Source organism: Zootoca vivipara, chromosome 12, assembly GCF_965207765.1.
Source record: "Zootoca vivipara chromosome 12, rZooViv2.hap1.1, whole genome shotgun sequence".
In the NCBI taxonomy this organism is placed as follows: Eukaryota; Metazoa; Chordata; class Lepidosauria; order Squamata; family Lacertidae; genus Zootoca; species Zootoca vivipara.
Genome location: NC_142595.1, coordinates 34265676 through 34292262, shown reverse-complemented (window position 1 = coordinate 34292262; position 26587 = coordinate 34265676). Strand labels below are relative to the sequence as shown.

General features: G+C 44.1%; 1 protein-coding gene across 2 annotated transcripts in view; it reads right to left on the bottom strand.

The window, feature by feature from the left end:
* Positions 1 to 3177: 3177 nt before the first annotated feature.
* Positions 3178 to 26587, bottom strand: part of LOC118094981 (voltage-gated potassium channel KCNC1-like) — a 45113-nt gene continuing 21703 nt past the window's right edge. The window contains exons 3-4 of one of the 2 annotated variants that reach the window (XM_035135808.3): positions 22298 to 22492; positions 3178 to 3450 (exon numbers count right to left, since the gene is read on the bottom strand). In XM_035135808.3, the coding sequence (XP_034991699.1) occupies positions 3329 to 3450; positions 22298 to 22492 (317 nt within the window). In that variant the 3' untranslated portion in view covers positions 3178 to 3328. Of the gene's footprint in view, positions 3451 to 12552; positions 12651 to 22297; positions 22493 to 26587 lie in introns of those variants that run through there. The other variant, XM_088655366.1, reaches the window with a different exon arrangement.

Here is a 26587-nt window from a genome sequence, read left to right as displayed (position 1 = left end):
GATAGCTTGACAAACACTATGGGTTAAGCACCCATGTCTGAACTAAATGAGTTTGCCCCTGTCTGGCTAGCATAAAGAGAAATGAACTACATGTTCTTTTAACATATCTTGCTCTTGAATTTTTACAGTTGTACTGTAAGTTTTATTAGCTGCCATGACATCCTGTTGGGAGAGAGAAAGTTGGGACAGAAATATTTTAAATAAACAAATAAACATGTTTTATCAAATGTGTAGTGGTGGAAAGGGAAAGGTTTCTAAGCTCTCTGAGAGCTGATCACTTGGCCACCACAATGATATGCAGCTACTGGTGTTGATAAGTTTAATGACAACAAGGTATCTATGACCTTTAAGGTCAACATTTAATAGACCAGCTCTGTACTCCATAAGGCTAATCAGATGCTGATGAAGATGTGATGCATTTAGCACAGGCTTTACATGGAGTAAATAATGCTTAACGTATAAATCAGTTTTGGCCAGTGCCTACCAGCTGCCATTTCATAACCACAAGATAGCTTGTTTTTGTGCAACTCTGGCTATCACACATCAGCCATCAAGGATATGAATGTCTTTACCCTGTGAATGCAAGACCTGCCAACAAGAAGCAAGAGGGTCAGCATTGAACTATGGGATACCAATCACTTCAGCTAGGCATAATATCCATTCTTAGAAAGTGACTTTTAAGACTGCTTATGGAACAAGCAACAAAGTTGAGGACAGATTCCTCCCCTATCAAGCTCACTTTCAGACCACACAAAAAATATTTTGGCTGCCACAGGGGTCACCCTGCCTCCATCACTGGCTCAGTCAAGCTCCAGAACTACTTCCAAGCTGAGGAATTCTCTTTAAAAACTGCAAGGAGACATCTTCCAACAGTTCACTCTTCGTTTCCTAAGCCTCTTACAAAACATAGTTTTACATTTTTCAAAAGTGCATTAATTGGAAAAACTGGAGCTGTGCAAATTTGCAAATCTTAACACACCTAAAAAAATATTCAGTCAGATTGGTCCTATACTTTTCAAACAAGCGGTGGTGCTTTGCTGTTTGTTTTTCTCTCTTTTACAACTGCTAATTGCTTGGGGAACCGGTTTTTAATGGTAGCTGAGGCACTGAAGATTCCCATCTTCCAGAACATCTACAAAGGGAACATGCCACTCTGTATTATACCCCACTCTCAAAATAGAATTATTTCACTAAAACACATCAGCTACAGAGAGTTTCAGAGTTTTCAGCTTGGCCACCCTTCAAAACCACTGCTTTTTGCAGTCCTGCTGGGCCAACTCTCTGAACGCTCACATAATAAAACGCCAGCCTTGCTGTGTCCTGTCTTTTCCTCTGGGGCTTACTTATATGAGTTGACAGTGTGCACAACATTCTCCTCCCTCTTGCATTGTTTCAGATTTATAAACATTTTCTTACAAACATGAGGCTTTTGAATTCTGCTCTGTGATAGAGAGCTCTCCTTGCTGGCATCTTACAGCCATCAATAACCCCACACCCAGGGAAGGAAAAAGCCCTTTAGGATACACCTGGCTCCTACAATGCGTGGTGCCTCCAACCCCCTTGCGGGATGGGAACAGGTCAGGGGAGTGGGCACTGGCTAAATTTGGTGATTTTTATTGTTGCAGGGCATTGCAAGTCCAGAAGGAAAGTATACCTCTCTCTCTTGTTGTAGTTGTTCTTTTTTTGTGTTGTTGTTTTTTTCTTTTGTTTTTGCATATAACATTAAATATTGTCGCTTACAGTATCACATGCAAATACATGCTGGCTTGGAAAATGCAGATTCTAAATAGTTTAGCTCGGCGACACTATTCCTTAAGCTTTTGTTTTGTCTGTCTCAGCAGCATTGCTTTGAAAAATAATATGTCCCGTACTCTGCTGCTAAATAATGTGTCCCCATATTCTGTTGCTCCAGGAGAAGCTTATAGGTGAAATATTTCCCCACACATGGTCGCCAACAAATGTTCTGATCCTGTTGTTCTATATATATATATCTGCTGAAAAATAGGGTTTTTTTTGTTTTCCTGCATTTCATTTTTTTCATTTTTGTTGTTGAGTCTCTTTATTTCTCCCCGCTCCTTTTTTTTTTTTGCAATCAGATCAAAGCGCCACTCCATCCCAGCTTCGGATGAAATCAGGAAAAAATCACAGTGAAAGCACTCACCTTAACAAGGAGTGCTCCATTATCGTTTTTTTTCTGTGTGCGGAAAATGAAAAAAGGAACAGAAGAGAAGGGCGGTGGGGAGACGTGAAGGAAGAAGGCTGGGTCTCTTAAGCTTTCTCCTTCAGACCCAGTCAAATCCTGGAATTTCCTGCTCCCCAACCACATTCTGGTTTCCATGCCTGCCCTCAGCTCCTTCATCTGTAGGAACTTGAGTGTTCTTGGAATATCTACATCATAGGAAAGTCATTATCATGCATCAGGCAGAAGGGAGCACTTGACCTTATTGCTTGTGATTGATGGAAGATCCATGCACAAAAGAGAACAATTCCAAGGAAAGATAATAGAAGGCCAAAGGCAGATGGGTGGGGTGGCCTTCTCCTGGGAGACTGTGGAGTGTCCATGTGTTCAAAGAACCAGAATTGCTCAGTAAGTAGAGAGAGAAAGAGACAGAGGGGGAGAGAGAAAGACTGGATGGATATCTAAAGTGTGGATAGTTTTGACACTTGGAAAGATGTTTTATGGAGATGGGTAGACTGAACACAGATTACAGTGTTAGAGAGAGAGAGAGAGAGAGAGAGAGAGAGAGAGAGAGAGAGAGAGAGAGAGAGAGAGAGAGAGGGAAGTCCAAGGAAGTTTGTCACTAAGCTCTATGGCTCATTGCAGTCCTGAGTAAGATGATGAAAAGGGGAAGAGCACTAAAGGGGGAGAAATAAAGCGCAAAGCCAGGGCCAGAGAAAAATCGTGCACTCTAGTGAGGTTGAAGAGGGGGAGAAATGCAGGCAACCCAGAGAGGAGGGCCAGAGCCCCTTTCCTGCAGTGTCCATCTCTCAGCGACCTCCTCCTCTTCGGAGTATTTGGATTTTCTGAGCTAGCCAGCCCCCCGCATTCACCCTCCTGTCGGTAAATTAAGCCCCACTCTTGATCCATAGCCACAGGAACAGAAGGCTTCAGGCCTCGGGATTCTCATGGACACTCCAGAAAGTGCAAACTTTAGTGCAACACCACCTGTGAGATGCCTCCTGTGTTTTACTTGTTCCAATGCATTTGACCACCTTTGTTTTCTTTTTCCTTTTTTGGCATTACCTTATTTTTTTCTTTTTCTTCTCTATATATTTTTTTAAAAATAAACGAACATACAAGCTAACCCCAAGCATCCCTGGTGTGTCTCTATAAGATGGAAGGGATGGGCGAGCGGGGACGTCGGACGGAACCAGGCGAGCCGAAAGGAGTGGGCGCCGGAGACAGGCGCAGTCCAGCAATGCTGTTCAGGCTGTGGGACGTCTCATAGCCTGTTGGAAGCGCTGTGGGGAGAGAAGTGAAAGGGGTGAACGAGGGAAGAGTAACACAGGTCAACTTAAGGCCCTGACTCTCATAGTAGGGACTCTGGCACTAGCAACCATAGCAGCATGCTAGAGGAGGGGGCTGCCCTCTGCTACACTTCATATGCCTTATATACTAGATTCTTGGTCCTCTTAACTCAGCACTGGCCACATCTGGAGATTTGTTGATGGCTTCTATGAAGCTGTGGCTGCGCACTGTGGCCTGGTGCTTTTCCTTCGACCTTTCCTTCATGCCCTGGGATTTGGCAAAGATTTCACCTTAACCAAAAGTTCCTTGTTACGTCTGAAGCAATGAACTCTGTCTTTATGCTGATTAACAAACCAGGATAATTTTGGCTGATCAGATCCCAGCTTGTTAAATGACATTAAGCCAAATTAATGAAGGTTTATGAAGCTGCTGGCTGATGTTCAAACACAGCCACCGTCTTACTCTAATTGCCAGCAGTTCTCCAAGGTTTCAGGCCGCGGACTTTCTCAGACTTGCCACCTGGAAATTCAAGGTATTGAATCTGGGATGTTCTGCACACAGTGCTTGTGCTCTACCACTGAACTATAACCCTTCCCCAGTGCTGCTGCTCTAGATTGCTAGAGGGCAGGGTTGTACCTATCAACTCAGCAAGCTTCAGATGCCACATGCGGACAAGAAGCTGTGCAAAGCTGTGCAAAAGCTGCCAACCCTGATCTGGGTTCCTTGGGCTGTCAGTCAACCTGTGCCTGCCTGCTTCTCATACCACCATTCCTGACCATCTCCCCAATCAATGTTACCTTCTACAACCAATCTCAGTCTCAATCCTCCATGTTGAACTTGGAAACATTATTCCACAATCATAGTTCTAAGCCAAAGCATTCCTTAACTGGAAGCTCTGTGGCGGGTCTTTAAGAGCATGAGCTGTTAGCTGAAACTGAACTCGCTGAGGGCCAAACTAGACGTGACCTTAAATGGATGCCTCTTTGCATTTAACATTCAGCTTTAAAAAACAAAACAAAACTCTTAGCATCAGCTGGAGGGAGCTGATCATGTTTAGAACCACAGCATCTATGGAGGGAGGGGGAATCCTGCCTCTGAAGCTGGTACTGCACTGTGAAGAAATCTCCCATTTGCCCCAGTTTCTTCTTCCTGCAAAGAGCAGCTTCAAAGGAACACTTTTTGTCAAGACCACAGCAAAGGAGGAAAAGGTTAAACTTTCCCTCCCTGCTTGGTAATGATATCGATAATTATTAGCCCCTGCCCCCAGTTGCTGTTGTTTTGCATTTTTGAAACCCAAAAAGATACATTAAGTATCACGGCTATTTTGGCCCTTAAGAAGCTGCCTTGGCAAGCCATGGTTTCTTCTCATCCTATAATACAGGGATGATAATAATAATAATAATAATAATAATAATAATAATAATAATAATGTTACAGCTCAGCTGAGAAAGCTCAGTCAGTAGACCATGAGACTCTTAATCTCAGTCATGGATTTGAGCCCGACATTGAGTAAAATATTCCTGCACTGCAGTGGGTTAGACTAACCCTTCCAACTCTGTGATTCTATGATACTATTCAATTAAACAAGTCTTAGTTGATTAAATCTGAATGAATTTGTGTTCGACCCAAATCATAATTTTGAAGAAAAAGCCATACTTGTCTCTAGTTGGTTAACCCACCTGATTAATCAATAAAATGTTGCAGCCGTAATAATTAGGGCTGCTGTCAAGGGTTGCCACTGTTGACCCTCAGAGCCTCCTAGCCTGACTGTTCCTCCTCTCTGGTGTTGATGCAGCCTGTTCATCTACCTTATATGGGTGAGGAGAACCTCTACATGCCTCTGCAGTAACCTCTGCATGTTTTGCCCTTTCCCTCTGGAAAGTGCTGTGAATTGGGCACAGAGAGGCAAAGAAACGGACAGTGGGAACAGTGGCAAGCAGAACAAAGTGGGCCTGTTTGGTTGATGGGAGCACTGAGAATGTCTTGCCCAAGGGACTGCCCCCCCCCAAAAAAAAACCTCTTGAAATTAGCATAATAATAATACTGGCTTGGCTTACATGATTCCCATTTTAAGATTGTGGTGGGTTTTTTGTAAACATAATTAGGAAAAAAAGTAGCAAATAGTATTTCGTATAATAGTATTTCGTATAAGCTGATCTTGTACTGTGGGGAACTGACTACAGTATATGCCTTTCATTCTCTGGAGAATCCTAGCCTGGCTTCCTGCTGCTCCACCCTATATCCTTTCCTACATCTCTCCTCTGTTTTCCTAGGATGCAGAAATACTGACTGCCCCCCATTACATGCTCACAGATAGGTTCCCCACAAAGCTAGGCATGCAACACAAGCAAAAACATGTACACCGTGCTCGCATTCCTCTTACAACAGGCCAGGGGGATGAGATGCATGGGAATTGAGCCTGTTTTGAACTGTAACATAGTTGCTTAGCATATTATGTGTGAAAAGGTGACAAGTAAGTGCCCTTGTGGCATCCTCCATGGCACTTAGGGGCAGAAGGTGATCACTACATGTGGTGTGTTCAGTCACAGTCGCTTCCAAGGGAAGGGACTGCAGTTTACAGTGCAGACAACACAGAGTTGGAGCCCCTCTGAGAAAAGCTTATATACACACAAAAACAAATGAAGATATAAATAGATACTTACATGTCAGTGATCTGCCATCGGAGTACATAATAAAGGACACCTCGGAGCTGAATAACATGTAATCACATATGTATGCATGGGTTTGGAGGTCACAACAGACTGCCTTATGTTGGTAGCATGAACTATGTATAAAATGTATGTGTTGGAACAACATGGTACTGGGTACGATGCAGACTGTGAACTAGAGCAGATATGTGTACGGATATTAATAGTATGCATTTAATCAGAATGTCTGATGGAGCAGAATGCAAAAATGACATCAACAGGGGTTGCATATTCTGCCCGTGGCAAAGCATGTGTCACAGTGCAGCCTTCCCCAATCTGGTTCCTTCCAGATGCTGCTGGCCTACAACTCCCACTAGCCTCAGCCAGCATGGCCAGTGGCCAAGCATGATGGGAACTGTAGTCCAACAGCATCTAGAATGCGCTGGGCTGTGGAAGCCTGCTTTAGGGTGTGTGGACCTGCTTATCAGAATGCACGTAGTATGTGTTGCTAGTGTGTTAACACATGAACCACAAATTCAAGCATGTGCTGTGCTGGACCAATACGTAGCACGGTTATAAACGGTGTGTATGCATATTTATGAATACGGTGAAACTTCATGTACCACGTTTACAGCACACTATCTGTGTCCTTGTGTGTCTGTGGCATGTCAATATATGTGCTGTTCATTTCTGCAGCACACTGTATGTTGGGGTCGGATGTCTTAGAAACTATGCTGCATAACATGCACATGGAAAACATGCCACCACATACGCCTGTGGCATACTACATGCCATGTAATGTGTTATGTTATCCATGCAGATAAGCAGTGCCTATACAGCATGCTCTGTTTACCAGACTAGCATGTTATTGGATGATTAAAGTATGCAACACAGAGATGCCAGCCTTCCCTTCAGGGTATCACACTAAACCTACTGCAAAGCAAGGCCCAGTTTCTCTGCCCATGGAAGCCTTACAGTGAGGCTTACCTGCATGTGGAAGAGCTGCTCCACCATGGAGACAGCTGCATCTCAACACCACTACACAAAGGATCCCTGCATAAACAAGTGCTCCCAACTGAGCTCTGATCAGAGTGGAGAAAAAGGACCTTATTGCACAGAGTGTGATGCCCTGAGGATTCCCATCCACCAGGCAGCCCACCCCAGGAGCAGAAGCAACAACACGCTGAGATTGGATTGAAAGCATTGAGCAGGGCTGACCTGCCTCCGGGGGGGCGCTGGAGTTCACATGCCCAGCCAGTCTCAGGCGGTAATCAGAGCTGGAGACAGAGAAAGACACGGAGACCTGATCACACCGCGCTGAAAATGCTAAGCAGGAAAGGTTGTGCAAGCGGCAAAGAGCAATGTTCACTTCCTTTGTGTGCATGAGAAAGGTGGTTAATTTTGCAAGGAACTGATGCACACTTACTGATGCACACAATGGGAATGAGGAGGGGGAGAAAAACGGCACGTGCAAAAGTGCACATTCCTCATGCTGCCAGGTGCGCTTTTCAATGGCACAGGCAGCACTTGCATGAGAGTCAAATTTGCACATTCTGAGGATTGCTTCACAGATGTTTCCTACGTAGAAGTCACTTCTGTGAAACAAAACTTCAGAGACACGGAGCTTATCTCTTCTATTTGCACATGCAAGTCTTCATAACCATGTGCAACCCAGCAGCAAGTTGCACATTTAGCCCATTTTGCAAGAGCAGAAAAAGCTTCACCTGCAAACAGGTACAAATGCAGATGTGCAAACACTTTGGTTGTGTTTGTCACATTTCCTTTCATTTGCTTATCCAGGTTTTGCATGTGCAGATGGAGAGCAGAGCTTCCCTGGCATGCAGCACTTTTTGAACATGTTCACCAGGTGTCCAGTTTCACACTTACCTCTTCTGCACTCACACTCACTCACACACACACACACACACGCACACACACACACAATTTGATTTTACAACCACAACAAAGGTGCACCTTTATCTCCTTCACACTTTTAAATAGGATTCTGCACATAGGTCTCAATTCCATATGCTTGGCAATCTGCACTAGGAAACAGGATAGTGGAGATTGTCTACAGATGGAGAGAGGGGTGCACCCATAGGATTTGCAATACTGTAGTGGCTTTCTGGCACCAGCCCCGTTGGACAGCAGTTTAGGAAGGGCCAAGGTGCTGGGGATGGGAGAGTGTGTAGCTATTCCTAGGAAACCTCAAGGGCAGGCAGAATTAGTAATTCACCTTGTCATCTGGGGTGAGTTAAGAACTGCATCCAAGCAACCATGCATACAACCTTCACCTAAATTGATGCCTTTGTTTCTTTAACACCACAAATGGGTAACAAAAGGAGATTAGACAGGCAAATAACTAGGGTTGCCATATTTCAAAGAGTGAAAATCCGGACAGAAAAGTTGTTGTGCTTTATTTATTTATTTGAATGATTTTCTTTTGCCAAATTCACAAAAGAAAGGATGCTCTTGAGCTATTTTTAAGGAAAATCACCAAAAAAAACCCAACAATACCACATTGCACTGACACAGGTTGCCATACATTCGGATTTTCATGGACATTTTTTTAAAAAGTGGACACTGCTTCCAACTGCAGTATTCCGGATATGTCCAGGAAATTCCAGGCGTATGGTGACCCTAGAATAACTTTTGTGGTCTTTTTCACAAGTCTGGTGTAAGAAGGCATTCTTTCTGATGCGCTCCTCCACTTTCCCACCCCACCCCCATGCAATGGACGCTGGGGTGAGGCTGCAGAGGTGTCAGCCTCATCCAAACGGCTCCCTGTAGAAAAACGGTAAATATTCCCCCTGGGTGCAAAAAACAAGCAGGCTAAGGTGTGTGGAGCGAGTTACGTACCTGGCTCACGCGGTCGGGGCGTTACGAGAATACAGGGTGGACCCTACAAGACGTATGAAATGGGGCATTAATTGGAATCAAATATTGATGCAGCCCATCTTTGGGGAGAACACGAGGGGAGCCCAGCATCTTAATAGGTCCTTGTGAAGTTCAAATATACTTATCCTTTGTGCTAACCTATCCCTATTTCCTTTTATGCTTCTAGCCTTGCACCAAATCAAGCCCACACTCCCAAGTAGACTTCATTCCCTCCATCCCTCTTCCTCACCATCCCTGCTGACTCCTCTAGCAACACCCATTTCTCAGTTTCATCTTCTGAACATGATTATTTACTCTGTCTGTGCTGTGGAGTACAGCTCCTGCACTCATCCCCACCCCTCTATGGGCATCCTTAAATCCAGAGCTATAGGGGCCCCCCAATCGTGTTCCCTTCTGTGGACAGGCGCAATATTTGCCCTGAAAATGAAAACAGATAATATGAAATAAGCCACAAGCACATGGGATACCGGGGCGGGCGGGCGGGCGGGCTGTAAAGACATCTGAGTGCCTATAGTTATGAAAGGTGGGGAAAGGAGTAGAAATATAGAGCTCCCCCCTCAAAGCAAACAGAATTCAGAGCTGTTTCATGTTGGGCCTGGTTTAGGGACCTCATCCCTACCTGAAACTTAAGATGCAGTCCTGTATACACTTATACAGAATGCTCCCATTGAATGGTGGGACTAAGAACACATAACTGCATATACTCGCATTCATATTTTCTTGCCTTGCCTCTCCCCTTCATTCCCCTCCCCTTTGTCCAACTCACTGTCAAAATTGAGATTGTAAGCTCCTTGGGGTAGGGGCTCTTCATTTTGTTTGTTTTTACTTTGTTAAAGCTTGAGTTGTGATTTGAAAAATAATAGACCTGGCTTGCCAGTAGTACATGTGAAAAGGATCCAGGGGTCTAGATGACTCTTGGAGTCCCTTCCAACTCTACGATACTATGATTCTAGACAGGGCCTGCCAACCCAGGTTTCATTGTAATGTACTCTTCATTAATAGTCTCGGATGACTGGTCAATGGCTGGCTGATCAACAGAAACTACTAGTCAGGAGAAGGTCATTAGATAGGAGAGGAATATCTCTGGTCCTTTGAACAAGGTCACTTCTACACTACCTGTTTAATGAGCATTTATTCTGATTTGTTTGTTGAGAGATTAGACTCTATCAGCACATTCCCCCTGATTTGTTTGTAGGGAGAATAGATAGTGCTGTGTCAAGTAAGTGTTATCCCTAAGTTTCCAGTGTAATTTTCTGTCACTTTCCGTTTTCGGGGGTGGGCGGGGTGGGGCAGCAGGTTTGTTGTGCAAGACTTCTCAATCAGCTATAATTGCACAGCCTGAATTTGCCAGTATGTGACTGAATCCTACCCCAAAATGGTGACAGTCCGAAAGCGCTCTGAGATACTTATCAGAACTTGGAGAAAGTAATGCCTTTTCTGACCATTGGGAGTGGGGTGCGTGTGTGTGTGTGCACGTGCGTGTGTAAAAAGACAGACCGACCGCAGTGTAGCAGTCCAGAAGGCTCAGAGCAAAGGGTTTCTATGTGGAGATTGCTGAAATGAGTGATGGAGCGTAGGGGGTTGCCCAAGATGCTGTCTGCCTGTAGCAGTGCCTGCTCGCTTCCACTTATATTCTGCTGGTATATTTGTCTTAATAGTGAATCTCTACCAGTGCTCTCCCATCCAAAGGAAATTAAGCCCACTGGTGCTGCCTCCAGAATTTCTCACAGCTCAGTGAAGGGGGTGTTTTTTTGTGCAACCGTATGCTAAATATATTTCACACATATGCAGGGCCTCTGGGGAACTGTGTGCAGTGTCTGTTCAGCGACAGGTTTCAGTTCATTCCAATCACCATGTCATTTTGGATTTTGAGAAATGCAGAACTAAACAGCTTTGCACAAATCACACAGGCAGAGCCCACCGTCCCTCCCTGGAAATTTGAAGTACAGTAATACGGGTTTATAAATTGATACATGAGGTGGAGAAAGTGGTTCAAGAGAAGTGGGGCTGGATCCAGGTTTTAAGGGCTGCCTGAGCAGGCTCTTCTTAATGCCCTCTAGTGCCTACACTCACTTGAGAGTCCTGAGGGTCCCTTCCAACTTTACAGTTCTATGATTCTGTGATTTGTGCATGCATGTGAACAGGTTTGCCTGATGACGGTGACTTGTTATGTCACTAACAGTTAAGCCCAAGAGCAGGCATAGGCAAATTCTGGCCCTCCAGATGTTTGGGACTACAATTGCCATCACCCCTAGCTAACAGGACCAGTGGTCAGGGATTATGGGAATTGTAGTCCCAAACATCTGGAGGGCCGGAGTTTGCCTATGCCTGCCCAAGAGTATAACACCCCTGCAAGCAAGTGCCAGAGAGAGGTTGGTGGGTAGCCCACCTCCTCTCCATGGTGTTCACCAGCATGTGCACTTACAAGGCAACAAGAGCTAAAGGGGTGTCCCCCTCGTACGCCCTCACTCACTTCCCCAGGAGCACTCCTGCCGTCAGATATGCCAATCAGCAAGTGAGCATGGTATACGAGGCTGGTGCAACTGCCAGGAGCCAGAGTGAATGGGGGGTGCTAGGGGCAGAACCAGCCAGTTGCCTCCCCCCTATGCCAGGTACCAAAGTCAGGCCATGTGAGAAGTTCCTCTCCTAATATTGGAGTTTGGAAATTGTTCAGTCAAACTGGCTGTTGATTCAAGATCAGGACAGACAAAAGAGGATCAGCAGCTTAGAAATTGTTGACTAGAATTCTGCTGCATTTTTGATGGTGTTGAATGACCGCTTGGAACTCCTTCAGAAGGAAGAGTTGAATAGCAGCAGTAGCTGAAGAAAAAGGAGCAGAAAGAAAACCATCTCTGGGAAGATCTAACAGGACTCCCCTTAAACCCCAAACCCTACAGGTAGCATTGGTGGAATTGCCTCAGAGACTCAGTGTTATGTGTAGTCTGCAGTAAAAATGGAGAGCAGCATTCTGTGCCAAGATAACTTCAATGCAGAAACACTAACCAGGGGGCGGGGCAGATTGAAACCTGCAACCTATATAAATGTGCAAATTATTTATTTATGCATTTAGGGGCCTTATTTTGACATTACTATGCCCACCACACCAGGGAGAACCAATAATGCCCAGTCCTCTTCCCCCAGGGAAATCCTGAGGATCCAGCTAGATGCTACATAGGTCAGTAGTGATCCAGCAGGTCCTAGTATGACGTCATTCTCCTGCATTCTCGCAACAAGCCCCAAAATGGCTGCTTCCGTTTCTTTCTTGGCATTTTTTCATATTTGCTTTCCTCTCCGTGCAACTATGGGTGGAACATTTTGGTTCCTCACTTCAACCGGTTTATTCCTCACCTGAGCCCTACCAGAAATGCAGCTGGTAACTCTAGGTGCTGGAGGAGGGGAGCTGCAAAGTGGTCAATGGTGGCGAGTTTTGCAGGGAAGGTAAGCAACAAGGAGGACAAAACTGCAAGAGTGAGTAATGGGGTGGGGAGTGGGGTGATGTGGGGAGCCTACTCACCAATTCCCTGCATTCCAGGCATCCTACTCATGCTTCCAGGGGGCCGCGTTGGCATTGTAGTCATGCAGGTACCAGGAGGTGGCAGAGGAGTCTGATGCTGGCTGCGGCAGGCGGCGGGCGCCTATGGGGCCCGGGTTTGGTGGGCAGTGGGGTAGAGGGGGAAGGATAGGGGGTAGGAGCAATGGATGGAAATGGAAAGGGGGTAGGAGAAACAGACAGAGGATGTGTGAGGAGGAGGCACTGAAGATGGGCATGTGATGAAGTAGAGGAAGGCACAGCTGTGAAACACCCCTCTCCCACCCCTCACCCCTCTCTTGCCCATCTCCCAACCTGAGCTCAGGACTCCTGGTGCCCAGACTCACCTGTCCTGATACATTGGGTTTCCCTCCCAGGGTTCTCAGGAGTCCTGCTTTTTTAGCTTTTAGCTTCTAACGCGCTACCACTAAGAGGTAAATCTGCATGATGTCATGGTTAGGACGCTTGCCGTATATGAGAGAGACCTGGGTTCAAATCCCTACTTAACCACGGAATTCACTAGGTGGCACTATCTCTGTGCCTAACCTAACTCACTTTGTTGAGGATAAAAGTGGTGGGGAATGATTCTCTGTGCAGCCTTCAGAGAGGAAGTGGAGGGCCATTAATATGTCATGTTTAATGACAGAGCCGGCTTCTGCCTCATTTGAGAAAAACAAAATTCACTCATTCTCAACTGTTTTTAAACTATAATTTCCATTGCTGTATTATTACTTAGTTATGACTGCATAGTGCTGTTGTTTAATAAATGTGGCATTATTATTATTATTATTATTATTATTAACTAACAAGGCTGCTTGCATATTTTATTTATTATTACTTGACTTGTAATTAATTTCTTGTTAAAACAGGCAGGTGATCTCCTGCTAAGCCTATCCTGATTTGGGACAGTAGACTCTAGCGGTGCTTATCTCTGTCACGTCATTTTCACTGCTGCTTGCTAGCTTGCTTGATTCCCAATCTATCTGAATGAGCTGCAAAATTGGTTAACAATGTCCTCAGTAAGGTATTATTGTTGGGACTTGGCATGGGGGAAGCCTCAAATCCCAGTTCAAGAATGAGTTCACCTTGGGCCAGTGACCATTAGTCAGCACAGCCCTACTTTGTGATGATGATGGTGATGATGAAAATAAGGGTGGTTTGTCTGCTGCCTTGACCACCTTAGAGGAAAGGTAGAATTTAATGAAAGCCAGTAACATACAGCATCTTGTAGATGTTTTCGTTTGGAGGCAATCTAGAAATAATGGTTAAATAAGAAGAGAAAAGCTGTGCTTTTAACAAGAGATCCTAGCAACTGAACCTGGGGCTATGTGTGCAAACTGTGAGCTCTACCGCTTAGCTGTAGCCCCTTCCCTAAAATGGCTACAGCATTGGTCAGGAATCAAATAGGCCTCCCTTGTGACACATAAATACTTCTGCCACTGACCATGGGGTGTAGGAAGGGGGGCAGTGGGGGCAGACCGCCCAGGGTGCCCTCACTGAGGGGGGTAACATTTGGCGTGCCACCCGTGACTTCCAAGCCTACCCCGAGCCGTTGGGGTAAAGGGGGGGAGCTGCACCACTTTGCTGGTGGCATTTCCCACTTTCCCCTTTGTTTTGACAGCTTGGGGGAGGCTTGGGAGTCACGGGCGGGTAGCGTGCCAAATGTCCGCCATGGGCAGCTCACTCTGGGCACCTGAGTGGCTATCCCGTGCCTGGGAGGGCACCCTCTGTGCCACACACCCCTCGGGAGCATGTCTGCCCTGGGCAGTGCGGGCATATGCTCCGCCGCTGCACTGACCCAGAAAATAATGGTGTGCGGCACTGAGGAAACAGCAGCACACGAGCTTAAAAGAAAATAAAACCCTATGATTCTGTGACTCACTCCCATCAGCCCCATCCTGTCTTGCCTAAGAATTTTTCTGTGGTGCAGATGGTATTCAGCAGTCTCCTCATGCTGGCCAGGCTACCAATGTCCTAAATTTTCCACCAGCTGGAAACACAGCTCTCTCTCTCCCCCTACCCTCCCATGAAGGAACACCCATTATATTCTGAGCTACAGGGAATATGATAGGCGACTAGTGCAAGGCACAGGATGGACTACACCACCCCATTGGAAACATGATTACTATGCTGAACAGAAGACCCACTCCCTCGTTTACTTAGCATAATGTTTAACCCAGCAGTCCTCGGCTTGATCTCTCTCCCTCTCCATATCAAGTTTTAATTTTATTTTATTGTGTGCATGCGCCTGCTCAGCCTTGGTGCTATGCAATAAGAAAATTCCCATTTGCAGACATCTGGATTAACAATGATGCACAAAGCAGTGGCCTATTTCCCATGTTAATTTGCATACATTTGGATTAGGATGTAAAGAGTACTTAATCTCTAAGAGGTACGAGGGCAGAAATCACCCCCTACTATCTGCCCTAAAAATTCTGCTCCCCAATATTAAATCTGGCATAACACTATGCAGCTATTCAGTGGAATTGATGCTCTGCACATGCTCAGACATTCTATTTATTTTACTGTAATGTATTCCGGGAATGAGCCCTGGTACTGAAATCAGATTCTGTAGCTGTGCGCCTTGACTCAAACCTCACCTCCAACATTTTGTTACAGTTTGCGCGCATTGAGATTTATTAATGTCTATATGCAAATCAGCAGTGGTCTTGCGCTGAGTATTATATTTGATTTAAAAGCATACGTCAGTGAATATTCACATACTTAGGGCTTAATAAGTGTATGCAAATGAACAGTACATTGAGTATTTTTAAAAACGTGTTTGTAGATTAAAATCGCAGATGAACAGCTGGTCTAATCTCTTAACTGCAAACATACGAAAGATGCTGTAAGCACTCTAGAAGTGATCTGATTCATTGTGGCAAAGGTCTTCCTTCTAGGCAATGGCCTTCTTTGGAGTCCTTAAAAGCTTTGCAGAGGTTCTTCAATGAGAAGAAGAGGTACAACATCTTCCCAAAAAGACAACTTGTCTGCTGTTGCAGATCTTCCTTGCAAAGCATGGCTCCCGGGGGCTTGTTGGTAAGGGTACTCTCTATTTGCATAGGGGCAACAGATTGGTTTAACAGCCCCAGTTGATGTCCAGTTTGAACTGATTGGGTGCCAAGCATTTCATAGATGAAAACAGGAACATGCCTGTCATACTCCTCATTCAAAAGAGCCCTCCATTGCATGTTAATGAAGACTCTACTCTGTCTGTTGCATGCTTTATTTCTTTAGTCTGCAATAGCCTGACCTTCACAAGGTGGTTGTTATTCTGATTAAAGATATATTTGAAACCACAAAACTGTCTAGTAATGGATCACAACCCAAAGTATACCTCAGCACCTGTAGCGAGTGATATGGTAGGTTGTGCACTGCACACAAGGCAAAAATAGGGACACTGATTTACCAAGGCCACTTAATCCAAAATAGGGGTTGTCCATCATAAACAGAAGCAGTTGGAGCATACGGAGTTCTTGGATATCCCCCAGAACCATCTGCGCCACAGAGAGGTTCTGTGGCCAATGCACAGGAACTTCTAGGGGAAAACAGGTGACATGGAAAGGGCTACTTCAGGGCAAGACATCGGAAAACTACCAGCCTGCTGAGGAAAAAGGCTATCGCCACAGTAAACTAGTTGTGCTGCAATTCTAACTTCACTTTCTCAGTAAGCCTCAACAGGACTTAATTCCGAGTGGATGTGGTTAGGATTGTGCTGTTGGTCTCTAGGGTGCCATAGCACTCTTTATACTTCAGCTAGTAAGCAAGAACATCAGAGCAATGGTTTCCCTTCCTTTTTTAATTTACATACACTGGGATTAATTAACAATTGCTTATGAACAATAGGCTTTCTCCCCTCTTATCCAGCAATCCAAAACCCATTTAACTCCAAAAAGGAGCCTCATATAAGTGAACAGGTGATCTCTCTCCACAGTGCCTGGTTAATGGATTGCGGCCTTAAGTCTGCTTTTCATGCATCGTGTTTATTCTGAGGCTGTGATGTGATAAATTACCAAGTGGTATTTAAATAACACCATCACTTTATTCATGCTTGTCCAGACATCTTTTTAATCTGGTGGTAAGATTGCTGTGGCTCTTTGCCAAGGACATTTCCGCCTACACATGTGCTCCTAGGTGATATCCCAGAATGCACTCTGGCATCTCTGGGACCACTGGGACTGGCTTAAGTATGCCAGGTGTGGGGAGGGGACACCTTTGTCTGCTTCTCCATGTTTGCTTGGAGGACCAAGAAAGGAAAATGGGGTCAAATAACAGTGAACAGAGGTAGATATTTTCTTTAGTGCACACACAAGGCTAGGTAGGCCTTTACCCAATTAAAGCAAAAATTGTCCACTATGACACCCTGAACTCCACCTATGGTAATCAGGTGCAAATATTTGTTGATCAAAAGCACTGTGCTATTGAGCATCAGGTTTTAATTTTTTAGAAATTAGCTTTAATGTAAATAGAGAGACTGCCAAAAGCAAGCTCCATCTTAGCATTTGCATTCCCTCCTTTATGAGAAAGGGGAAATGCCTTTTCCAAGGTGATACCTTCTGTGACAAGTATGCCTCTGTTGGTTTTCCTACATGTAAATATTTGATTGATGGATTAATGAACTAAAACTCCTATGAATAATAACAAAGATTTATTTTAATCAGATGGCAGATATTAGGAAAAAATATATTTCACCAGGGACAGTTTCCTGTGCAAGAATACAAGCAGTTAATTCTGCTAAAACTCCCTCTGTTACACAATTTGGTAGAACGAAAGGAATGTTTTCTTTTTTACTCACTATTACAGTAGCCAATCGGGATCAAAATATGATTGTGCACTTCACTCTCAGCTCCGCCAATTAATACTAGTCCCCACATTAATCAACCAAACATTTAGTCAATTAACTGAGTAAAGCCTGAGGCTCTAATTAAGACCTGAAAAAAATCAAAAGAATAAAGTTTTGGGGTACATATGTTTGTTTAGCTGATTGAAGCCTGTCAGGGGACCTCAGTACCGGGAGCCTCCGCCTATCCTCCACACCAGCACCTCGACCAGTGAGAGTAGCAGCAGCGGGTCAGGTGGGGGAAATAAGGAAGTTAGCAGGATGGAGCAGTTAAGGCTCAGCGATGTAGGAGAGCCCTTGCACCGCCCTGACCAACAGGTGGAGGGGAGCAGGCAGCCGCTTCCGTCGCCTGATTTAAGGCACGCACCAAAACAGAAAGTCAGGGGGCGGCGTTTTGGGGTTCACAAGCTCTTATGCTGGATGTGTAACAGGAGGCATCCACGCCCGGATTCTGCGAGTGACTGAGGTCATGTTCTTTGCTATCTCTGCACTGTAAATACTATGCACAATAAAACTTTTAAAGACAGAGCAGACTCGGCCGTTCTTACTCAAGAGTAGCTGCAACAGCGCCCTTACAAAGCCTAACACTGACTATGAGAGGACAAGAGACGAAATAGAGGTTGGGAATTACAATTTGCTACCTTGTTAAATACAAAATACATTTAGCTGAACAGCGCACTTGGGTTCTTGCATTGTAATTGTGAGTACAGTAAACATAACCTTTACTGACGGATTGTGTTTGAAGTGCTGAACTATTTTGTTATAAATTCCAGAGGGGTAGCTATATTATCTCTTGCAGCAAAAAACAATTTGAGAGTCTTGTAGTCCCTTAAATTCCAACAAATTTATTATGGCATAAGCTTTCATGGACTCGAGCTCAGTGACATTTGTTAGCCTTTAAGATGTCACAATACTCCTTGAAAGTATTGTTGAGTAGGCTACTCTTGAACTTCAGGAATAACTTTCTCTCAGTCTCTCATGACCCTATTCCTCCGTAATCTTACATTAGTAGCTAGAATTGAGTATCAGCGGGGGTGAGGTGGGTGTAGAAGGACCCCTCTGGCCCATTAACAGAAATTTTATGAACAGAAAACAGCAGGTGAAGCTTTTTTGGCAAACAGCTATGCATGATCAATTGCTAATGGTTGCTGAACAAACAGCAGTTAAAGGGGCAGCTATGCAGGTTTGGCTGAAAAACTGACAACACTAACCAGCATCCATTGAACTAAGTGAGACTTGCTTCTAGGCAGATATGCACTGAATTGCAAGGATATCAGGGATGGATTCAAAATATGCTCTGCTACCCATTTCAGATAAATGGAGGGAACTGTAGGCATATCAGTTATATTAGCAATGAATTTCTTCCTAAGCACTACAATGTTTAATCAATAAGCAATTACATTAATCATTTAATAAAATGTCTGCTTGGTTTAAAAAGGTGCTTTGATTAATCAGATAGCAGATTCCTCCCCCCCCCCAAAAAAAATTAGTATTAGTTTTAATGCAGGCATCCTTAACAACTGCATACTGTATTGCAAACACACTTGAAAGAGGCATTTCCACTTTTATTGTGCATATACACATAATATGCATCTGAGAATCTGTCTTCTAAAATACCTGCTGTGATGCAAATGTATCTGATGTATATATATAAAAATCCCCTTCAGAGGTACTGCTTTACCTATATTCAAATTTGCGCAAATCTAAATTTATTAATTGGCTAAAACTCATATAGTTAATCATCAGAGTTTCCTTTAATCTTGGTGACAGTCCTGCTGTTTTCACCAATAAGCCTTGGGGGACCAGGTGAAACTCAAGAGCTCATGCAGACTTACTTTTGTGTCACATTTGTAGGCACAGGTCTGTGCTTTAAATCTCCATGTCTGAGTGCTTTTTTTTGGTCCCAGCACTTCCCCTGTGAAAACCCACTCTTTACCACTGAAAACAATCCCGTGGAAAACCTGAATTGCTGTTTGTTCTGATTCAGCATTAAGGAGCAGGTTTTCCTGAGGAAAGTGGCGGGGGGGGGGGGAGCAGCTCTTAGACAAGGAAAGTGCAGATCCATGCCCAAGAAAGCACAGGGCAAAAGGTAAGTGTGGATCAGCCCTTAGACTTGTTTTGCTAGTCAGGAAAGCAGGGAGATTCTGCCTTTTGCTGGAAACTGACTGTTGCATCAATTTATATGAGCCATATCTGACACTGTGACTTGTAAGACAAGAAGAACTCTGTTTGTTGAGCACCTGTGGTCCCTTTGCTTCTTTTTCCTGACACTGACTGCCCAAGACTGAAACCACAAATTGATTAATTGGTTAAGTGATTAAAAACCTTTTTAGTTGACTAAAAAGACACCTCTCGTTAGTAAGACAATTCTTTTATTAAAATAATATTAATTTGAAATGGTGCACAACCAGCACCATCTGAGAAAGCCATTCGCCAGGGCCTGCTGTACATGCACCATACACGCACCACCGAAACCCAAAGGAAGTACACTTCCTTTCTTCGGAGCTCTTGTTTTAGTCATCATATGCCAAACTGACTGATTAAAACTCGGTTGATAGACTACAATTTCTTCAACCAATGATGACCTTAATTCTGCTTGATGAAGAATTCTGTGCAATTCAAAGGTCTGCATGCTGTTATGCCAAATGAAGTCTTCCCAATAAAATATCATACCTATACCAAAACCTATTTTATGTCTCAAAAGCTGTGGGCCAGAAAGATAATTGTCAAGATTTGGACCTAATGACAAGTGGCAAGTTGACAAGTTGCTCCTCCCTTGAGCTCTCTGTAGTTGCTCCTTGCCCGCTTCTTGCCGATTCTCCCTGCTGTGTAACACCTCAAACATCTGTCGTGTTCTCTCCCTCGGTGGAAGTAAATACCTCGTCAGCTTTCATTTGCTGCATCCTCCTGTTCCCCTGCTGTGACAGGCACAACCTTGTCCCTGTTCGAGAGGCTGCCTGCTGCTAAGATCAGCTTCTGACAGATGCTAGACCAGCAGTTATAAAACACTCAATACACGTTGCTGCTGATTCCTCTCCAGAGGGGCAATGTTCTCCCATACCTTTTCACAGTGAGATCGGCAAAACTAAGATTGGCTCTCGCCTAATTTAGGATGGAGGACTCCAAATGGAAGAGGCCTCATAAGAACTATTGGTAGGTTTTCCAGCAGTACTAAAATCAAATTGATCAGTGACAGCAGTCCGGTGTTTAAACTGTAAATTCTAAATTGTCATGATGCGTTCCAATGTTAATAGCTACCTGCCCTGCCCTAACTAGGCTTTCTGTCTATGCAGATGACTGAAATGTGGTTTTAAAGTTTTGTTTTGTTTTTTTAAAAATGGGAATCCTAATATGTATAAATGACTATCAGAACCTATTAAACAGATGAATCTGTAACAAATACATTGGTGGGACCACTTTTCAGAAATCTGAAATTGACCTCCTTTCAGCCTCCTTTTTGTAAAAAATACAAGTTCCTAAGCCTCTTTCATTGGTTTCCTTATGCAGTTATAGCCAATTTTCACAATATTCAAAATTATAAATTAAATTATAAATTATAAATGACCCTATTTAAAGTACATAATTTATGTTTTTTCAGCAGAGAGACTGAAATTCTAGGTTGGGATCTATAGGGAAATAAACATTTTCCATCGAGCTCTAAATGCATAGTTTCACATTCTGAAGCTGGTCCCACAACAAACCTCTCTTTAGCTTCACCTGAAATAGTTTGGGGATTTGTCATGAGAACAGTTTAAGAGAAATTGAGGAGCGGTGGTGGAAGCGCTAACTGCATTGGTGGCAAATTCTCATGAAACTACTATTGCCCAGAATTGTCAAACCACATTTTGAACTTCGAGAGTTTGCACAGGCAGCTTTAAAACAAGAAATGGCCCCAAAATGAATGAATGGAAAAGGCACTCCTGCTTATTTATTTTTGACTCATTATTCACTTAGGTTTGCATCCTACCTAAGGCTCACAGCAAACATAATCTTTCTTGACTGCGCTCCTGAGAGGTAGCTTATTATTACTATTCCCATTTTATAGATGGGGAGTGGTGCTTATGGGATCCATGTTTAAGTAAGGATTTAAAACCAGGTCAGTCTGTTTAAAGTCTGTTTTTTTTCTATTCAAAGGACAACAACAGCAGGGCAAGGGTGGGTAGGAGGGAGAATAGTTTACTACTGGTAAGATTTTCATTTCAACTAGTCACTGAAAATAAGGTAGCCTACTCTTTGCTGCTGTTGTTTCCTTCAAAATGGCAGCTTCAGGAATGTGAAGAGCACCTACAGTCACTGTGGGACAGAATGATACAAGTAAGGGAGAAAACATGGAAGGAGAGGGGGGACTGACACAAAGCAAGGGCTGACCAAGAAAGCATATATTTGTTGAGGTGGATGAGATAATGGAGCTGGGTGTGTGTGCAGGGAACATAACACAGGGCTGAGCTGGTAATCTTGGAGGTCATGAAAATCAACGGAAGCAACTGGGAATGCTGGAAGGGGAGGACCTACTTCTCCCTCTCCAATTTGAACCCAAATTGCTCAAGATCAATTGTGCTGGCGGGTTGCCAATTGAAAAGAAGCACTAGAGGGCGCTGTCCTTGGAACGATGGATGCTGTTGCTATGGTAGCAAAGATGGGCAAGTTGAGGCCTTCCAGTTGCTAGGGCATCATCTGCCTCATTTTAATTTGTCATGACCTTTTTACCCTCATGACAGGGTTATATTTAAACAAAGTACACATTAGCAGTTGCCTTTTTTACCTCAAAAATGTGGCAATTTGAGGTTTTGCTATGGCAAGAGTTATGGAGATGGTGGTGATGTGGGGAAGGGAGATGTCGTACTTGGGCTACAGTACTCGTTTAGATGCCCTTGCAGAAAGAGGCAGGGCAAAAATTATGCACATGTATGTACCTTTTCGGATGTTCCCATCAGGTGACTGACCAAAGTCACCTGTGGAGAGGAGAAAGCAGGCTCGGTCACGGTTGTAGCGTTCCCGACCACCAGGTGTGACAGGTGACTTCTCCTCAGGTGACAGGGCCTGGTCTATGGTGGGGCAGTCCTCATTAGCCAACGCCGCATTTGCTGCATCACCATTCTGCTTGGAATCTGTGAACGGATAAGGGAAAGGGGTGAGATTGGAAAAAAGAGAAGTGACGCTGAAGTAAGAAGAAACCTCAAACTCCTGGCTTTTCAATAGTACCTTTGCACCTTCCCCAGAATTCCCAGCTGGAAAAAAAAACAGTCAAAAAACAAAACAAGCACCAAGCTACCATTCCCATCCTGAGATACAACAAATATTTTTTGGGAGTGTGGGTGGGTGGAGCAAATTCTTATGCAAACACAAATTTGCTTGTCTATAATCAAATCAATATTCTTCTAGCAGCAATACCTTACACCATTTTTATCGTAATGAATGCTTCTGTAAGTTTTTTAAGTACTCCGCAAATCAGATGTACATTACTGAATTGGGCAAGTTGATGCTTTGCATAATTGCCTTAAAATATATAAATGACGGTGAGAAATTGGAGTTTAGAATTGGAGATTAAATTGGAGATTAGAATTTCAAAAAATCTTGGTCTTGCTAGATTTAAACTGTTTTTAAAACTTTGGGTCAGCTAAACCTTTCTGAGAAAATGAACTTTGGACTTTCCTCCACTTGCTATTATTATATCTGGTCCACATTCAAGTTCAGTTGATGTAAATTGATTACAGTACCTATTTCACTACCCTTTTGTACTCACATTAAGATTTGCTCAAGCAAATGGGTAAAAGGAAGAAACTGTTGTCTCTGTTAACATGTGATTATAAGGATTCTCGTAACATGTGGAGCAGGCATCCCCAAACTGCGGCCCTCCAGATGTTTTGGCCTACAACTCCCATGATCCCTAGTTAAGAGGACCAGTGGTCAGGGGTGATGGGAATTGTAGTCCAAAACATCTGGAGGGCCGAAGTTTGGGGATGCCTGATGTGGAGTGTCGCTTGTGTTAGTGCAGAAGTGTTCTGAAAGAAAGCAGCTACAAAATGGCATTATTTTTAGCACAGTTCATTAAACAAATTGAAAATAACATAGTAGGTAGCTCATACACTTGTTGTGGCTACCAAGTAAAAATGTACAGATAAAGAACATTTGGGTTTGGTTGTTTTTTTTAGGTTTTCATTCTTAGAGCTACAATAAAGGTAAACATAAAGGTAAAGGGACGCCTGACCATTAGGTCCAGTCGCAGACTCTGGGGTTGCAGCGCTTATCTCGCTTTACTGGCCGAGGGAGCTGGCGTACAGCTTCCGGGTCATGAGACCAGCATGACTAAGCCGCTTCTGGCAAACCAGAGCAGGACACAGAAACGCCGGTTACCTTCCCGCCAGAGCGGTTCCTATTTATCTACTTGCACTTTGACATGCTTTCAAACTGCTAGGTTGGCAGGAGCAGGGACCGAGCAACGGGAGCTCACCCCGTCGCAGGGATTTGAACCGCCGACCTTCTGATCAACAAGCCCTGGGCTCTGTGGTTTAGACTACAGCGCCACCCGTGTCGGTAGAGCTACAATAGTCTGAAATAATATCCATTTTGTGATGGCCTTTTGATATGTGAATATCTTTTAAAAGAGCTGCTATCCCTTAATAAAAGCATCTTTGTTGTCCTTGTTTAAGATAATGCTCCACATCAAGCCTCTCAGTTTTGAACAAACAACTTTGAGTGGGGGAGTTCTCCCCCTCCGATAATGATGCCTATCATTTGATGAGTAGAATTGGTTACGTTACTGTAGGTTAACATAGATAATTATATCTTATCTTGTGAGGCAATTATTCTAGAAAGGGGGACAGGGTCGCCCCTGCAGAGAACAGTTTTTCTGAGAGAGAAAGGCTTCATGAAATTGTGGAACAATATTGCAGACAGGAGGGAGCTTTACTGCATACAAAATAAAGGACGGAAACACTCCCTTGCTGGCATGGTGCAGCCTTTAATTTCAAAAAAATGACATTAAAAACAAATTTTCCGAAAGGTCATGGAAAACTATTGAAGGTTTTCCTTCAAGGTCTTTCATGCTAGTGATGTCACAGGCAAACTTCTCCATCAAGTTCCTATTACACTGCACAATCAAATTTCACACACTATAGATGGAAAAGTCACATGTGCCCAATATCACAATAATGGTGTTTGAGTGCTGGCAAAATCATGTGCTGAGACAAATATTTTTTTGTTTGTTTTTTGTTTAAAAAATATTTCTGGAAGAATCCTGGGCAACTAATAATCAACACCTGCATGTGTATTGAACATGGTTCATCTACCCCAAACCCAGTCATCTGATAAGCTCCTAAATTTAATCCCATTGCTTCTTAGCCTCTTTTCTAGCAAATAGGATGAACAACTGCTCCTGCTCTTTCTGACATTTTTTAATACTTGGCAATTGTTGAATATACTCTTCTCCTCCCGATCTTTCCCCCTAGGTTAGTGGTTAGTGCCCTCAGGGACTTTTTCCGCACTGATTTGTTGGCTGAGTAAACGTTGCACATCTCCGTGGAATCCCCGCATGTCGCAAAAGATTTCTAGGAACAGTTTGAAAACCACAGCTCTAGGCTAAACATACTCAGTTCCTTTAGCCTTTCTTGGCATTATTTGTCTTCTTGACCCTTTTCGCGTCTTTGTAGCTCTCCTCAGAATCTGTTGACAACATCCTTGTTTATTAAAGTGTTGTGCCCAGAGCTAAACTAAGTACTCTGAATGTGGTCTAGCTAGGCCCAAATGAAATAAGTAGCATTACATTTTCTTTTGTAAGCCACTTTGGGTATGACTGTCATAGACAGTGGGGTATAAATGCTGAAATAATGTAATAAAAATAAAAAGTGGCCAATGCAATGAACAAAATTAGCAGCCTCTCCACATGGTCCAGCCACTTCCTGAACCTTCCCATCTTTTTTTAAAAAAAGATTTATGAACTCCCTTTTCCAAACTGAAGCATACTTCTCTTCTTTGCTTTAAAATAAATCAAATGGATTGCTTACTTCACAGAAAACCTATCCTTTTTTGGCTCTCCTCCTGTGCCTTTGAAAGCAGCCTGACAAACAGAACTGGGGCTGGTTGGACAATTTGCCACCTGAAGCGCATACCCTATATCAAGACACACTACCCTTCTTAAGGTCCACCACTGCCTCATGGTAGGGCTATTGTTTATATACAGAAAATACCTAAGAAGCTTTTCCTAGCCCAGAGATCAAAATCGGGGCCAGCCATATCATTTGGCAGAGTAAAGGAATCACCCCAGCAGATGCTGTGGAACCAGCCCCCCAGCTGCTCTTCCTGAGCCCTTTGGTTGTTCTCGTCTACTCTAAAATAGGTACAGTATGTGTGTGCCACATTACCTGTCATGCACCCACTAGGCTGCCCTCAGGTGCGGTGGAGGACACTCTCCCATCATCAGTGTTGAAGCAAGTTTCAGCTGCCAGCCCAGTCAGCTTCTGAATGTGGAATTTGGGTGGGACACCATCTTGCCTTTTGCCTCAGGTAGGAAAATGTATTTGACCAGCCCTGGGAAGGACAGTGTTGTGGCAATATGACTGGTGGAACAGCAGGAGGGAAGACCCTTGCCAGGGTGGTGTATGGAAGTGGGGGCATAAACCTAGTTGATGAAGTTGTGGGGAAGTTGTTGCCATGGGGACAGAAAGGCACTTACACTTGGATGTGAGGAACTGAGGTGGGAAATGTGAAGTTCCTACCAAGGAGCGGAGATATAAAACGGTGCACCGGGTGATGGGGGGGGGCGGGATGCAGTGAGACAGAGGCTGATGTGTCTCCCTGATAGCATTAGGAGATGTTCTAGCAACCACATCTCCCTGGGCCTCCCCCCTTTTCTCCCTCTGCCATGTTCGATGCATAGCCAAGATCCTGTCCAATTAACTGAATCCTTGCTCCTCCACTGCACTTGCTGAAAATGGCCTTTCTGGCCCAGGGCAACTGGAGCGCTTGGGAGAGCATGGCAGGAACTGGCCGCGAGCCCTGGGGGCCCTACAGCATGCAACCTTCCCCCACCTCTGCCTTGTTGCCTGTCTTTGAAGATTTGCTGGGTGAATGGCCACCAAAGAGCAGGAGAACTCGTGTATGTGTGTCTATGCATGCGCAGAAAGGGGTAGCGGTCAGCTGCTTTCACCGTTATATACTTTTCAGACTGTAGTCCAATTCTCGCCTGTCTGCATTCCCATTTCTCA